This window comes from Euprymna scolopes, chromosome 7 (assembly GCF_053919585.1).
Source record: "Euprymna scolopes isolate OS-2025 chromosome 7, ASM5391958v1, whole genome shotgun sequence".
In the NCBI taxonomy this organism is placed as follows: Eukaryota; Metazoa; Mollusca; class Cephalopoda; order Sepiida; family Sepiolidae; genus Euprymna; species Euprymna scolopes.
The window spans coordinates 49,422,780-49,437,977 of record NC_136488.1 but is presented as its reverse complement, the minus strand read 5'-3'; the positions used below and the strand labels follow the sequence as shown (position 1 = coordinate 49,437,977).

General features: G+C 32.6%; 1 protein-coding gene across 1 annotated transcript in view; it reads left to right on the top strand.

Moving 5' to 3' along the window:
• LOC145279723 (uncharacterized) overlaps window positions 1–15,198 on the top strand; it is a 125,759-nt gene that overhangs the window by 99,033 nt on the left and 11,528 nt on the right. Inside the window, exons 24-27 of the mRNA XM_080131013.1 lie at window positions 3,977–4,213; window positions 8,174–8,295; window positions 11,167–11,236; window positions 11,788–12,030. Coding sequence (XP_079987139.1) covers window positions 3,977–4,213; window positions 8,174–8,295; window positions 11,167–11,236; window positions 11,788–12,030 — 672 coding nt within the window. The remainder of the gene's footprint in view (window positions 1–3,976; window positions 4,214–8,173; window positions 8,296–11,166; window positions 11,237–11,787; window positions 12,031–15,198) is intronic.

Sequence of the window (15,198 nt, the reverse complement as noted above, 5' to 3'; positions counted from 1 at the left end):
TATGAAACTTAATACATTTATTAAGCAAATTTATAGTTTCAATAATGATTTAGAAGCCGCTGAATACGAAATGATAATTTTCATTTTTGCGAGGCACTTTTGCTTTTCTCTTAAGTTCATGGCCGACCATTCTCCAAGGGTAGATACCTCTTCTTATGTAGGCACAAGGTAGATAACTCTATCTTCTTCTTCTTCTTCTTCTTCTTCTTCTTCTTCTTCTTCTTCTTCTTATTATTATTATTATTATTATTATTATTATTATTATAATAATAATAATAATAATAATAATAATAATAATAATAATAATAATAATAATAATAATAACTAGCAAGCAAGTTCTGATGACCCCAAGTTGTTCAATATTTCAGGACATTTTGGATTACACGTGTGAGTAATGAACAGGTCACAGAAAACTGCCATTGCATTATATATTTGTTTTTTGACAACTTTTTCGAATCTATGTGTACAGTAATACAAACCCAAATATTTATTTCCTATTTAAAGATTTTCAGTATATTTTATTTAACTAAAGAATTTTTCCATTATTTTTATTACATTGTTAGGTGAAGTTTCAGAATAGTTAAAACCATATTAAACCATATTAAGAATGGCTTTCAGCATGATTCTTACAATAGCGGTATCAAAGATTTTTTTTCCTTATTTTAAAACAAATTATTAAAAAAAGATACAAGGCCATTAAATTTTTTTTCATTAAATCGCTATTTAGGTGAAGGTCCAAAATAGAAATTTAGGAAAACTGGTCCCTTATTGAATAAATATCGATTGAAAACACATTTTATGATCGTTCTTGAAGGAGATATTGTTTTTTTAAAAATAGACTATAGCCCCCCATAATATTTTTTACAAATATTTTTACTTGTTTAAGGTTTTTTTTTTTTTTTTTTTTTTTTTTTAAAATAAAATCGCTTTTCTAAGTGTCCGTTTTCTATCTAACTGGCTAAGTTCTTAGTGGCTTCACTTATTTTAAAGCGTTTATTATGTTCATAAACGAGATCGCATATTTTTTTTATATTAATATAAAAAGAATTTACTTATTTACTGTTGTTTATAAAAGGGTAAAATCGATTTTTCTACCTCGCCGACTGTTGTTTGTTGTTTAATTTATTTGGAATCGTTTATTCGGTAAAGAAAACCCCCCCCACAGAAAACAAACAAAAAAGATGTCGAGTGTTACGTGAGATCGAGAAATAATGTCCGGTATATATCACATCTTCTTGGTAATCGCTAAACAATAGAAAATTAAAGAAATTACTGAGGGAGATTTGGTTTTAAAAAGAAAATAATAAATTTTTAATATTTTTTAAAATATAATTTGGGGGGGGGGTAAAAACTATATCTCCCTCCGAAAAACAACCAACAAAAAATGAAATTAAAAATATTCTTGATAAACGATAGCGGAGTTTTCAATAAAATTGATAATAATTTTATTTAGTGATTACTTTTTCTCTTAATGATTGATTTTAGAATTTTGAAGTAAAAATTAAAAAAATTAAAAATGAGTTAACGAGAGATTGTTAGCACATGGCATCTCTCGCGCCAAAATATATTTCGCTTTTAATTTATTAGTTAATTTTTGCAAAATTTGACAGGACGACAATAAATGTTGATACTTGATAAAATTATAATTTTAAATAACGTATGAGTGTATTTGGTATGAGAGAAAACAAAAACATAACAAAAAAAAAACAAAAACAAAAAAAACTATCATAATTAAAATCCAAAACAAAAAGTAACGAAGAATCGAATCGCTCCGTTTTTTAATTTTTTGGTTTTGCTTTTTATTATTGTTTTTATGACTCAAAAAAACATCGTTAAAATAAGAACAAAAAAAAAAATTGTAATTAACTTTGTATGAATATAAACGCTTTAAAATAAGTGAAACCACTAATAACTTAGCCAGTTAGGTAGAAAACGGACACTTAGAAAATCGATTTTATTTAAAAAAAAAAAAAACATTAAACAAGTAAAAATATGTTTTTTTTAATATTATGGAGGTGTCTATTTAAAAAAAAACAATATCTCCTTCAAGAATGATCATAAAATGTGTTTTCAATTGATATTTATTCAATAAGGGACCAGTTTTCCTACCTAGCGAAAGGGGACGAGTTTTCCGGGGTCGAGTTTTCCCGAGACGAGTTTTCCAGGCACCCCAAAATAGTTAACCCTTCTCCCCATAACCGTTTTTCTATGCAGTAAAATACTTTGTTTCAATAATTATGGTTTAAATAAATATTTATTCCTTATTAAAAGATTTACAGAATATTTTATTTAACTGAAGAAATATTTATTGTTCATACATATATTTTCCCTTATTTTTTTACATTGTTAAATATAGTTTCAGAATAGTTAACCCCCCTCCCCATATTAAGAATGGCTTTCAGCATGATTCTTATAATAGTGCTATCAAAGTTTATTGAGAGCTGCTCAATATTCTGGCTTAATGGATCATTTAGCAAGGAATGAAGATGGTTATTCTGGTGTACCAGTTATTCTACCATCTACATTTACAGGAAGTCCTAGGAATCTACAACTAAAAATATATAACAAATAAATGTTATCAAAGGCAAGATAAGTTACTTTTCTACCAAACTGGATATATTTTTTGTGTTTTTATTTAATGTAACATGTTTATTCAGCTCGAAAAACATGCAGTGTTTACCGATGTATTCGAAAATTCAAGATGGCGTCTCACACTCTCTTTAACACCGTAAGTTTGGAAAAAGGTGTTATAAATAAAAACTATGCAAAATACTAATAAAAACCCGCCGAATATATGTCAACCTATGTCACAGTAACATGTATTGAGCGAGTTTTTAACAGTATTTTATCCGGTTTTTTATTAATAACATCTTTTCCCAAACTTACTGTGTTAAAGAGAGAATCAGACTCCATCTTGAATGTTCCAATACATCGGTAAACACTGTATGGTTTTCGAGCTGAATAAACATATTACATTGAATAAAAACACGAAAAATATATCCAGTTAGGTAGAAAAGTAACTTATCTTGCCTTTGATAACATTTATTTGTTATATATTTGTTTTTTGACAACTTTTTCGAATCTATGTGTACATACAAACCCAAATATCTATTTAAATGAATTTAATCGTAAGTAATGAAACAAATATTTAAAAAAAATTGTTGTGTTCATTTTTTATAGTATTTAAAAATGTATGCCCTTCTTCGGTGGGCATTAGAAGATGACTGCCTGTAAAAGCAAAATAAAACGAACAAAACATAAGTAATAACTATGTAAACAACGTGAAGCTGTATAAATGTTACAAAATTACTCGATTCAGCATTAAATAACACGAAAAAGGATTGATATGCCGTAAAACAAAAACAAAACAGAACAAGACGTAAAATGTTTTGACTCTGTGTTACTGTTACTCAGTGTATTTGCCAATAGTGACTGGTGATTTATTCTTGACTTTTGTAACATTTATTTCTAAACATATTTTTTTTTTTATGTAAGGCTCACTCAAAAGTAAATAAAAATAATAAAAAAGATAAAATGGCGCAATAAAAAAAAAACGAACTCGTAGCGTTAAATGTAAAAAATATATTTATTATTGAATAAAAAAAACATAAGCGTTCCAGAAGACATCGTTAAAAATGTAAGTAAAATACTATACTATATTTAAACTGATAAAGATTGAACAATAAAGGGAGATAATTCACATTAATTTATGTTTGCGATGATGATGACGCGTTTCATTAATTAATGTTTGCGATGATGATGACGTGACACCGTACGTACAAGCAAATTAATATATAGATAATAATAGGCTAATTAGACATTGAAAGTATTACTTCTCACGACAGTATTCCCATGAAAAAGAAATCACTCCTAAACAAACAAATAATTATTTTTCCTTTGCCTGTCAATTATCCATAAAACAACAAACGTTTTCTAAATTTGTGACAATTATTTTATTCGTTTAATATTTTTTCAGCACACTTTCGAAAGTTTTCCAACAAAATAATAAATGTGAAAGAAGACAAGAGTTACCCGGAAGTGAAATCAGTGGACGATTGTGCAGCGAAATGCATGGCTGAAACCGGATTCACATGCAAAAGTTTTGATTTTTGCCCGAAAGCTTCTGGCGGCGTCGTTTCATGTAAATTAAGCAAACTCTATTCACCTGACGGGAAGAAACTTAACAACGCCAAAGTCTGCGATCATTATTCACGTAAATAATAACTTTTGTATGAGATAATTGTTCACCATTTTCATTTGTTGATATTTAAAGTCATTGAACATTATATAGTGTATGTTATATATATATATATATATATATATATATATATACATATATATATATATATATATATATATATATATATATATATATATATATATAACTACTTCATTTATTCACATAAAATTAATATACGAAAGTATAGATTTATGCGTAAACTACTTCAAAAGTGCTCAATACATAGGTAGAGTTAGTTAGTAATTTATAAAATATATATGTCGATTAAGCTACACTGAATATTTGGCGTTTCATCCACTCTAGGATTCCTCAGGCTTATGCGCATAAGCCTGAGGAATCCTAGAGTGGATGAAACGCCGAATATTCAGTGTAGCTTAATCGCCATATATACTTTATAAATTACTATATATATATATATATATATATATATATATATAGTATAGGCAAAGTAGGAATAAGCAGCTTGCCCAGTACTGCTAACACCCTCTCTGCTGAAAGCAAAAGTACCAAGGCAAGTACGGGTCAAGACAGTCTGCACACATGCAATCAGCCGCATCCGATGGTTGAGGCAGACCCGAATCGAGTTTTACATCATCCTTGTTGACTGCGTCGGCATTGCGGTGCTGGTTCATCCGCTGCGCAAGCTGTTGGGATTCCTTCCTCATCCGCTAAGTGCATCGTTGACCAGGCTTGGATTTTTGTGACCCTAAATAGGGGGGATAGGGGGTACTACACCTTGCCTATATATATATATATATATATATATATATATATATATATATATATATATATATGTATGTATGTGTATGTGTGTGTGTGTGTGTGTGTGTGTATTTTATTCCAGGTTAAAAATATCCCAAAGTAAAAACCATAGACATTCAAGAGGTTGCTGATAGTGTCCAATGAAAAGAGCAGGGTATAAATAAATTAATAAATAAATAAATTTAATAATTGTTTAGTAGACGCCAGTATTACTTCCTATAATATATAAACTATCTATGCATATTATAAAACTTAAGTCTCATAAAACATATAGCAACAATATTAAAAAATTACATATAAAAAAGATGTAGTATATTATTATTTTTGTTTGAAGTTTGACTATTTTATTTTATTCACACTATGGACTAGTATAACATATTTAGAGTAGATTAATCAATTTTTATATAACACATAAATATTAGACTTCTCATAATCAATTTTATTAGGATTTTAAATACTTATTTTTACTTCAGACTTAGTTTTTATTAATAAATTTAATCAAGATTGTATCAAATAACATTCAACGATATATGTATGCGTTACCTTAGATCAGATTACAGGCAGTTAGAAAACGCCCCGTTCTTTTCATCTTCCCCTTTTCCTATTCGGTCTTCATTTAGTTGATTCTTTATTTCCGGTCACATAATACGAGTGTGCGTTCTAAAATGCTTTAAGTAACGAAAGACACCTTCTTTTCTAAACTACTATGAGCAATGAATGCGGGAACGTGGTCACGTGTCAGAGACGTGACTAAATAAGATATACAGTATGTAAAAAGATTAATTGTGAAATTTACAAAACAGTTAAATTTTAAATGTACAATATATATATATATATATATATATATATATATATATATATATATATATATATATATATATATATACAGGGTGTCCGTAAAGTTACTATACAGTCTTACAAGTTACTATACAGACACCCTGTAATATATTAACAGTGCAGTAAGATATTGTATTAAAATATTTATTTGTAACAAAAGAAATAAAAAGAAATAACACCTTTATGTTTATAAAAATCTCAGAAAATACACGTGTTACATCCGAAAAGACTGTAACAATCAAGGCAAACAATTTCTATGACAAATATTCAAATTGGAGGCCTTCAGCTCCAATACATTCTCGACAACGTGACACCACACTCTGACAAACTTTGGTGCACAAGTCACGATCAAGAAAAATAAATATTAACTATTAATGCAAATATAATACAATAAAACAATAAGACTGTATAGTAACTTTACACGACACCCTGTATATACACTTGTGCCCGATATTATTCATACCCCTCGGATCTTTGAGATTTCTATAAGAATATTGCTCAAACCAGAAGGTAGACAATATTAAAGGGATTTCAAACAATAAATCAAGCATAAGCATTTAATTTAAACTCAACAAATAAATAAATAATGCAAGTTTGAAACATTATACAAAGAAAAACAATAATGGCACTAATTCAAAATTATTCATACCTCTCTTACTAATAGTCAATAGCATGCCCTTTATTCTTAATAACTGCCTGTAACCGTTTTGGATATTTATCAAAAAGTTTTTTACAAGCATCAACACTGATTTTTGACCATTCTTCAATGCAGTAGTTCTCCAAATCCCTCAAATTTCTAGGTTTCCGCTTTTTAACCTCAGTTTTCAATATGTGCCAGACGTTTTCGATAGGGTTCAGGTCGGGACTCTGGCTAGGCCATTCCAAAACATTAATTTGATTATCCTCAAACCATTTCGTGACTATTTTGGCAGTATGTTTTGGATCATTATCCTGTTGAAGGAGCCAGTTTGGTCCTAAATGGAGCTTCTCCGCATCCTGTCTAATGGTTTTCTGGAGTATCTCCAAATATTGCTCCTTCTTCATGGTTCCATCTATCTTGACCAAACTACCTGGACCACTAGCCGAAAAGGAGCCCCAAAACATTAGGCTACCACCACCATGTTTCACCGTGGGTATGGTGTTCTTTGGGTTGTAAGCTTCTCCTTTCTTCCTCCAAACGTAAGAAGCATCCATATGGCCAAACAATTCAATTTTTGTTTCGTCAGTCCACAAAATACTTGAGAAAACGGACCCTGGAGAATTCACATGGGTCCTAGCAAACTTTAGACGTGCTGCAAGGTGTTTTCCGGTGTGCAATGGAGTCCTTCTTGGTCTTCTTCCTTTCAGACCATTTTCATGCAGAGTCCTTTGCAATGTTTGCCTTGATATTTTTATGCCAGAAGACTCCAGATTTTCTAAAATGTCCTTAGTAGTGGTGGTTGGATTTGCATTAACACTTCTTACAATATTCCTGGTGGCTCTAGCAGACAGTTTCCTTTTCCTTCCTCTACCAATCAAGTTGTTTGTTGTGTGGTGGCTCTGGAATTTTTTGATGATGCTCTGTACTGTTGCTGCAGGGACCTCAAATTTCTTGGAAATTGACTTTTAACCTAAACCATCCTTATGCGAATTCACAATTTTAGTCCTACGATCATTACTAAGCTCTTTTTTCTTCCCCATTCTAATAATTTTTATTCTTTTATTGGTTTTCAGTTGATATCATTTTAATTTCTGAAAAATGCAAAAAAACGAAATGAAATTAATCAAAGGTTGTATAAAAGCATTCAAAATAAGAATCAAACAGGAAACAAACAGTCAGAAACTCGATTAATACTGAAAAAATAAGGGGGTATGATTATTTTTGAACATTGCAGATTTTATAAATAGCTGTATATTTCTTTTATTACAAGTATCCCGAGATTTTAAAATGACGAAAATGATCAGAAGAGGTTTATTAAGAATATGTATCAATATGGACGTAAACAATAAATTCTTACAAAGTTACACCTAATAAACTCAATTTTCAAGGGAGGGTATGAATAATATCGGGCACAAGTGTATATATATATATATATATATATATATATATATATATATATATATATATATATATATATATATATATATATATATATATATATATATATATATTGCAACAATATAAATGAATCAAATAAAAAAACATAATAAATAAGTTAATATGAAATAAAATGAAATTGGTGGCGAGAAAGAATGAAAACCCTGTTAAAATTTTTAAAAATCATATTGAGACAAACAATATTTTTGATAATGGACGCTGTAACACTTTTTTTTTTTAAATTTCTTTATGTTCAGGTGTTGTGAGCAGTGGGAACCGACTCGTACGGCCTCTCATTGCGATTGGACGCCTAAAAGACGCCGTTGAGAGTGGAACGTTTAACGTGACGTTGTATCCGACCCCAGACGAAGCAAATACGGTCAGCATCTTTAGTCGCTCTGTCTTCAGTTTTTTTTAAATTTGATTTTCGAGTCTTCATAAACTCATTGTTTATCATAATTCGCGAGTTATGTTGAAATATCGTTAATTTTTGCATCTTAGCGCCTCGAGTGAAATTAACAGGTAAAATTAGAATAAACGATATTTTAGTTTAGACGAAACTCGAACCCATATGCTATATAGTCAAATTAATAGTGTTAGAACTGTACGGACACACAAAAAGGATCAACAGTCGGCCCGAGTTAGGTCTATCTAGAAGGAATTGTGAAAGGGTGTGAAAAAGGCGACAAACCACATCGATAGCGAAATATATACATGAAAGCGCACACGCAGACAAATAGAAAAGCGCATGAGCACAACTGGGAATTTCGGACCTGACATTTAAACATATAACTGGTGATATTCTCATTATTTTTTTCTGTAATACATACGCTACATTTCTATGAACATAGCACATACGATTCCTTTTACTTCAGTATTTTCGTATTTGATTAAATATGGTATGTTATGTTATACCAGACCAGTCAGCTAGCTAAGCAAAGTACAGGGTAGAACGATTAAATTGTCGCCCTAAATAAAACTACACTACAGATTTATTGTAAAATTTTTATTGAAAAAAATCAATTCAGGTAACTTGATTATGTAGTAGAGCTGACATCTATTCAATGTAATCGACTTCAGCCTTAATCGATACAAATCCGGAACTGAGAACATACCTTTTTCACAAGCGCCGGCGGGAGCTCGGCGAATACTCGGCAGATGGCGGCAATCAGGCTGGCTTTGGTGTTGTGCAGGGTCATGTTGGTGATGTTCTCGACATATGACCAAACAAAGTAGTCCAGCGGGTCCATTTCGGGGGAGGAAGTCGGGCAGTGAGAGAAAAGTACAAAGTCGTAGCACTCCTTCTGAAGCCAAGCCTGGGTCTCTTTGGACTTGTGGGCCGGCGCCGAGTCTTGCTTCCACACTCAGGATCTGTCAGCGGCCACCTGATTATATCAGGGGATCATCGCACTTTCAGCACATCCGAGTACACTTAAGTGTTAATTTCAATTTGACGTCGAAGATGTGAGGTGGCATAATGTGGTCCTCGTTTGAAACTACACCAAATACTATAACCGTGGCCGGAATCTTTGTTTTCATCAGCCTGAGCACGTCTCTGTTATTCGTGGTAATAAAGCGTTTGATTTGGAGAGTGCTGGCAATGGTCCTGTTGTCATAACTTGGGTCGGTAGAAAGCAGTTGTACAGGAGCGCATCTCCGATCTCGCTCATTAAACATTTTGCCACTTTCATACGTGATAGAAGGCTCCTATCGCTCTTGGAATTTGTACACAACTGGCCAACTAGTGGATGATCTGCAACAACAAAAACAACAAAAACCCCTGGTTTTCATCAAACTGAAATGGAATCATGTCGTCTTTTCTTCTGAGACAATTTTATCGTTCCCCCTTATACTTAGAGACAAGATGCATCGAAGACATTTGATAATAGATTGTATTCTGCAGTATTCGGAGAAAAAGTTTCATGATGATGATGATGATGATGATGATGATGATGACGGTGATGATTATGATGGTGAGTTTTAATATCTAAGATCATTAAAATTAATAAGCAGACTAAAATGAATTCCTTTCGTACTTTTCTCATAGTACCCAAATAACGAAGCCTGTACGATGAATTTTGTCCAATGTAATATTGTTGAAGTAACGACATTATAGCGACACTAGAAAGCAGAAAAAATACGAAGTGGGCAAATGTATTTTAATCCTGTAAAAAACCGAATTTTCTTATCTATTTTCATCGAGAGAAGAAGAATATAAGAGAAATACATTTACTTTTCTCTTTCGGGATTTTTGAGATGAGGATTGATAATTTGTATTATTTGGAATAATCGAACCACTATTCTCATTTTCAATAGTATTCTTACAACGTTTCGAACGATGTCACCCCCGACTTTCTTCATGTGCGTCTTGTCAAATCTCGAGACTTTTGCATATGCTATCCCACGAAAAGAACTGAGGGTTAAACACGTTACACTTTGTAGGAAAAGCAAAATGGATTCAGTTTTTTTTTGTTCAAAAATATAGAAAATTGCTGTATCATATTTACCCCTTGTTGGACTGTTCTTATTTGGTATTTTCTTAGAATGTATTAAACTATAAACCTACATTGCAAGTGCAACTGTGCAACTTTCGACACACACACACACACACACACACACACACACGCACGCACGCACGCACGCACGCACGCACGCACGCACGCGCGCGCACACACACACACACACACACACACACACACACACACACACACACACACACACACACACACACACACACACACACACAACTATAAACAGCGTTCCCGAATACTAACTCCCACGAGATTACCAACCGCAACTGTTGTATCTCCCGCAATGTGAACGGTTTCGGTCATGTGATATATACATCACAATAAAAATATTTGTACCTCACAAAGGTTGGTGTTTAAATAATGTCGGAATCATAAAGGGTTTTGGAAAATAATGGCCGGTAACATATATAAAATTACCCCAGTTCCAATCATCCCCCCTTATGAGTTAAACCACCTTTCGAAAGAGCCATTGCCTTTGAGCATGGCCTCGCAGGTCTGACGTTGTAAGATTGACTTATCTTTGCCGAGTTATCTGGAGTATAAATATATATATATATATATATATATATATATATATATATATATATATATATATATATATATATATAAGCTTTTTTATTAGCTATTCAGAGGAAAACTTGCTGATACTTTTGTTAATAACCACAAAACGACCTCTCTTTAGAGATTATTCACGTTCCTTCTCGATCTTTCTTTTCTAGGCCCAAGTTTACACAGCCATCAAACTGAGAGACGACGTCACAAATACCGATTCCGTCCAACTAACAATGGGTAGAAATCTTTCCTTTTCTTTTTCTTTTCCTTTTTATTTCTCGGACGTTGGTGCAGTTTTATGGTGAGTTATTGCAAAAAAAAGAAAAAAAAAAAGGATTTATGTACGTATCTGTGTTCGTCATTGTGCGGTTTTATGTTGCGTTTAAATAAACAAGTGCAGATATTCTTAAAACGCAACCCTTCTTATCCGTACGTTTAGCTATTGATAACTTAACGAAAATCCTATTTCAAACTTTATCGTGACAGACAAACGAAAATACTATTTTAAACTTAAGTGTGACAGACCACACAAAAAGTTATTGAAAACTTAAGCATGTTTAAATCTGATTACAGTTTATTCTCCTTAACAATATGTTGGAATGATCTGCTAAAGGATCTGATGAACCACGATAACATATTGATTTTGTAGGAAAAAAGCTATCATGACAAATAAATTAGGAAAACAAGTGATTTTAATTTATAAAAATTAGATTTGGTTTTATAAGATTATGCCATTTTTGCTATCGATAGTATTTGTGAAATATTTGTTTCTTTTTTTTTCTTCTCAGAAAATAACATAAAAAAATTCGATCGTTTTAAAAATGACACAACAATAATCAAATCGGAACAAATGCGCCATTATTCGCAAATGTCGGTGGACGATTGCGCCAACCTTTGCTTGATAGAACCGGCAGAGAAGTGCGAATCTTTCGCCTTTTGCTTTTGGCAAGGCGATTGCTATGTGGCAACGTCACATCCAGACCAAAAACCAGAAATGTTGGAAAATCACAAAGGATGCAGTGTATATAACCGTAAGTATTTCATGCAGTTTGTTTTTATATACTTGTGCTTTTTCATAATGATAATTAATAAAGATCTTCTGTTTAATTTTTAGATATAAGTTTTTTTAAATGATATTTTGGTACTTTTTCACCTTGGACACCAGATTTCATTAAATGTCTGCTCGGGTTCTACTGGCAGATGACGTAAACCGCCAGAATATACCGAGTACCAGTCAAATGAAAAAGAAAACAACGCCAGGAAACAGAAACAAGCAACATTTATCGGATACTAATTGCATTAAGAATATGAAAAAAAAACCCCAATAAAATAAAATATAATAACCTACCGTAAGTTTCATAAATAAATAGTTTTATTTTTTGATTAAATAAATAGAAACGTATTTTTTTCTCGTGATTAAAATATTTTTTTAGGGTTTAGGTTTAGGATTAGTACTTAACATTAGGGATAGGGTTCAAGAGAAAATAACAACATTTATTGGATACAACAACAACAACAACAACAACAACAACAACAACAACAACAACAACAATAATAATAAATGTCAGAAATTGGAATCAGAGGAATAACTGCAAAAGTACAACGACTAACGATAATGAAAACGACTGAAATATTAAGGAAAACACTTGAATGCGGAGAATAATACAAGACACTATAACGAATAAGCGTTACAGGGAATGAAGAACACCGAAACTGCATATTTACAAGTTCCAGATCCCCCCCATCATGCATCCCCCCATTGTTTCATCACCGATCCCCCCCCCCCCCCAAAAAATGATACTAAAGGGCCGAGAAGGGTCAATAAGGACTGAAAGACTGAGGAGCAAGTGTCAACCAGACCTCGGCTGGACAAGCGCAAAGAGAACTGGGACCTTGGGGAGGCTGAGTGCCACTCAGATTCCAGTATAAACCAATGGCCACTACCAGCGAGAAATCAATGGTAAGCGGCTGTTGCGATGATGCAAATTCATTTGCAAATGCTATCGAAGGAGGTGGAGAGAGCTGGACGTCTGGGGAGACTTGTTGTCACTCAGCTTCCAGAGAACACCACAGATTTCTGATCAGATCGTTTGTTGACTTGTGTGAAAGCTCCATGTGAGCCAATAATAAAGAAAAACAATGAAATAAAATATAATAACAATTACCTATCGTGTTTCATGAATAAATATTTTAAATTATTTTGGTAAATAAATAGAAACACATGTTTTTTAGGGTTCAGTGTTAGAGCTCAAGGTTTAGTGTTAGGGTTTAGGTTTAGGCTTATGGTTAGGGTTTAACAAAAATAACATTTATCAAATACTGATTACAATAAAAAAGGAAAAAAACAATTAAACGAAATATAACAACAAAATACCGTATGTTTCATAAATAAATATTTTTGTAAATAAATAAAAATATATATTTTTATTTTCAAGAGAATCTTAAGAGAAAAAATTGATCTTTAAAAAGTTTTTAATGTTTATTTCTTTTTCCAAGAAAAGTTAAAAAAAAATGAAACTTTATAGAATAAATATTTCTTTATTGTAAAAAACTATTTTTTCTTTAAATTTATTAAAATCGTCTGCTTTGCTTTTTATTGGCTAAGCACGCTTGTTATCGCTTTTTAATTGGCTGATTAACTTGATAAGCGCTCTGCATATCTCGGCGATTTACGTAACTCCTCACGCGGATAGAGTAAGGCACAAAGTCGATTTTAAAGGTGAAGAAAGTCTAACTACCTCAAAATGGTCACTCTGGATTGGGACACAAATAAAGCAAAAACAAAATGCCCCAGTTTATAATGACTTCCTTTTCACCGCCCAAGAAGAATACTAAACTTTGATCCCAACTCAAAGGCCGAGATTTGAATTTTTTTAAAAACCAACAAAATTCATCGATACAAAATTCTATACATTATATGTACAGTTTACCCTCAACATACAAGCTACCCGAGTTACGAGAAATTCGAGACACGGGATGGCTTCACAACAAAAATCCTCTCCTACATACGAGCGAAAATCCAAGTAACAAGTTTCCAGGTGTAACCACTAGGTGGTCGAGTGCGTCGTGCTTCACTAAGTCTCGTTAATGGTGCCATTTTAATTCGAGATACGAGCTTCATCCAGGAACGAATTAATTTTGTATGTCGGGGGTCCACTATATATTTTTTTCTATAGCACAGTGGCAAAGACCGCTGGTAAATTCCCTGAACTTAGCTTCTGTTTGTGTTATTTCGATTCTTTGGACTACTGTTCTCATCTTAGATATTATTCGCACAATGTTTCGGTCACCTCTGACATTCTGCAGGTACGTCTTGTCGAACTCAAGAATTTTTATGTCAGACTCGGGAATCTGTTCGGAATTTCACTCCTAACGACCTGCGGCGCAACGGATACAATGTTATATAAGGATGTTATTATTAGACGAAGGTACTACTTGTGCGCGTATGTTACGTGAGTTCTTATTTAGTATTCTTGTTTGTAAAGATAAGCGTCTTAAGACTGTTCCTGGAAGTAAGAGATCTTCGAGGTTCATGTGTGTGATCATGTTGTGAGAAGAGATGGGAGATATAGAGACATTAACACGTATATATAAAGAGAGAGTGTACATATAAATAAACTTTGAGAGGTGATTCGCTATCTAGATAGACAGACCGATAATTGAGAGGTTTGCATTTATGCCGATGGATTGACAGGTTGGCATTTATGCTTTGACAGTTCGTATGAACGGGAGTGTTTGTATAACATAAATAGACACGCTTACTTTCTAACACATATTTTTTAGATGATGAATTTCAAATAGTTTGTACACATAAATAGACAATACCTTTTTCATGTAATGATGGACACAGGAGACGGCAGTTATAAAAACATGATGAACATTTATTCTTCCACTGACCGGCTGGTGGCTTTGCGTTCAGGAATTCAAAGCTTCACATTTTAAGTTTCAAAGTGACCGTCTCGCTTCTAGACGTTCGAATTCCAAACTCCAGACTATCGCCTGTCGTTCTCAAACTCCCTCTGAGTTTCTCACTGACTAACTAACTAACTAACTAACTCTCACTTCCTATATTGAGAAATCCATGCATGTCCGGCCAACGTGACCACAATTCACGTGCCATCAACATGCGCGACCTGCACGTTTCCGACATTCTGATTTCCCAATAACCTATTTTTTCTTTTGTTGTTTTCACAAAGGAA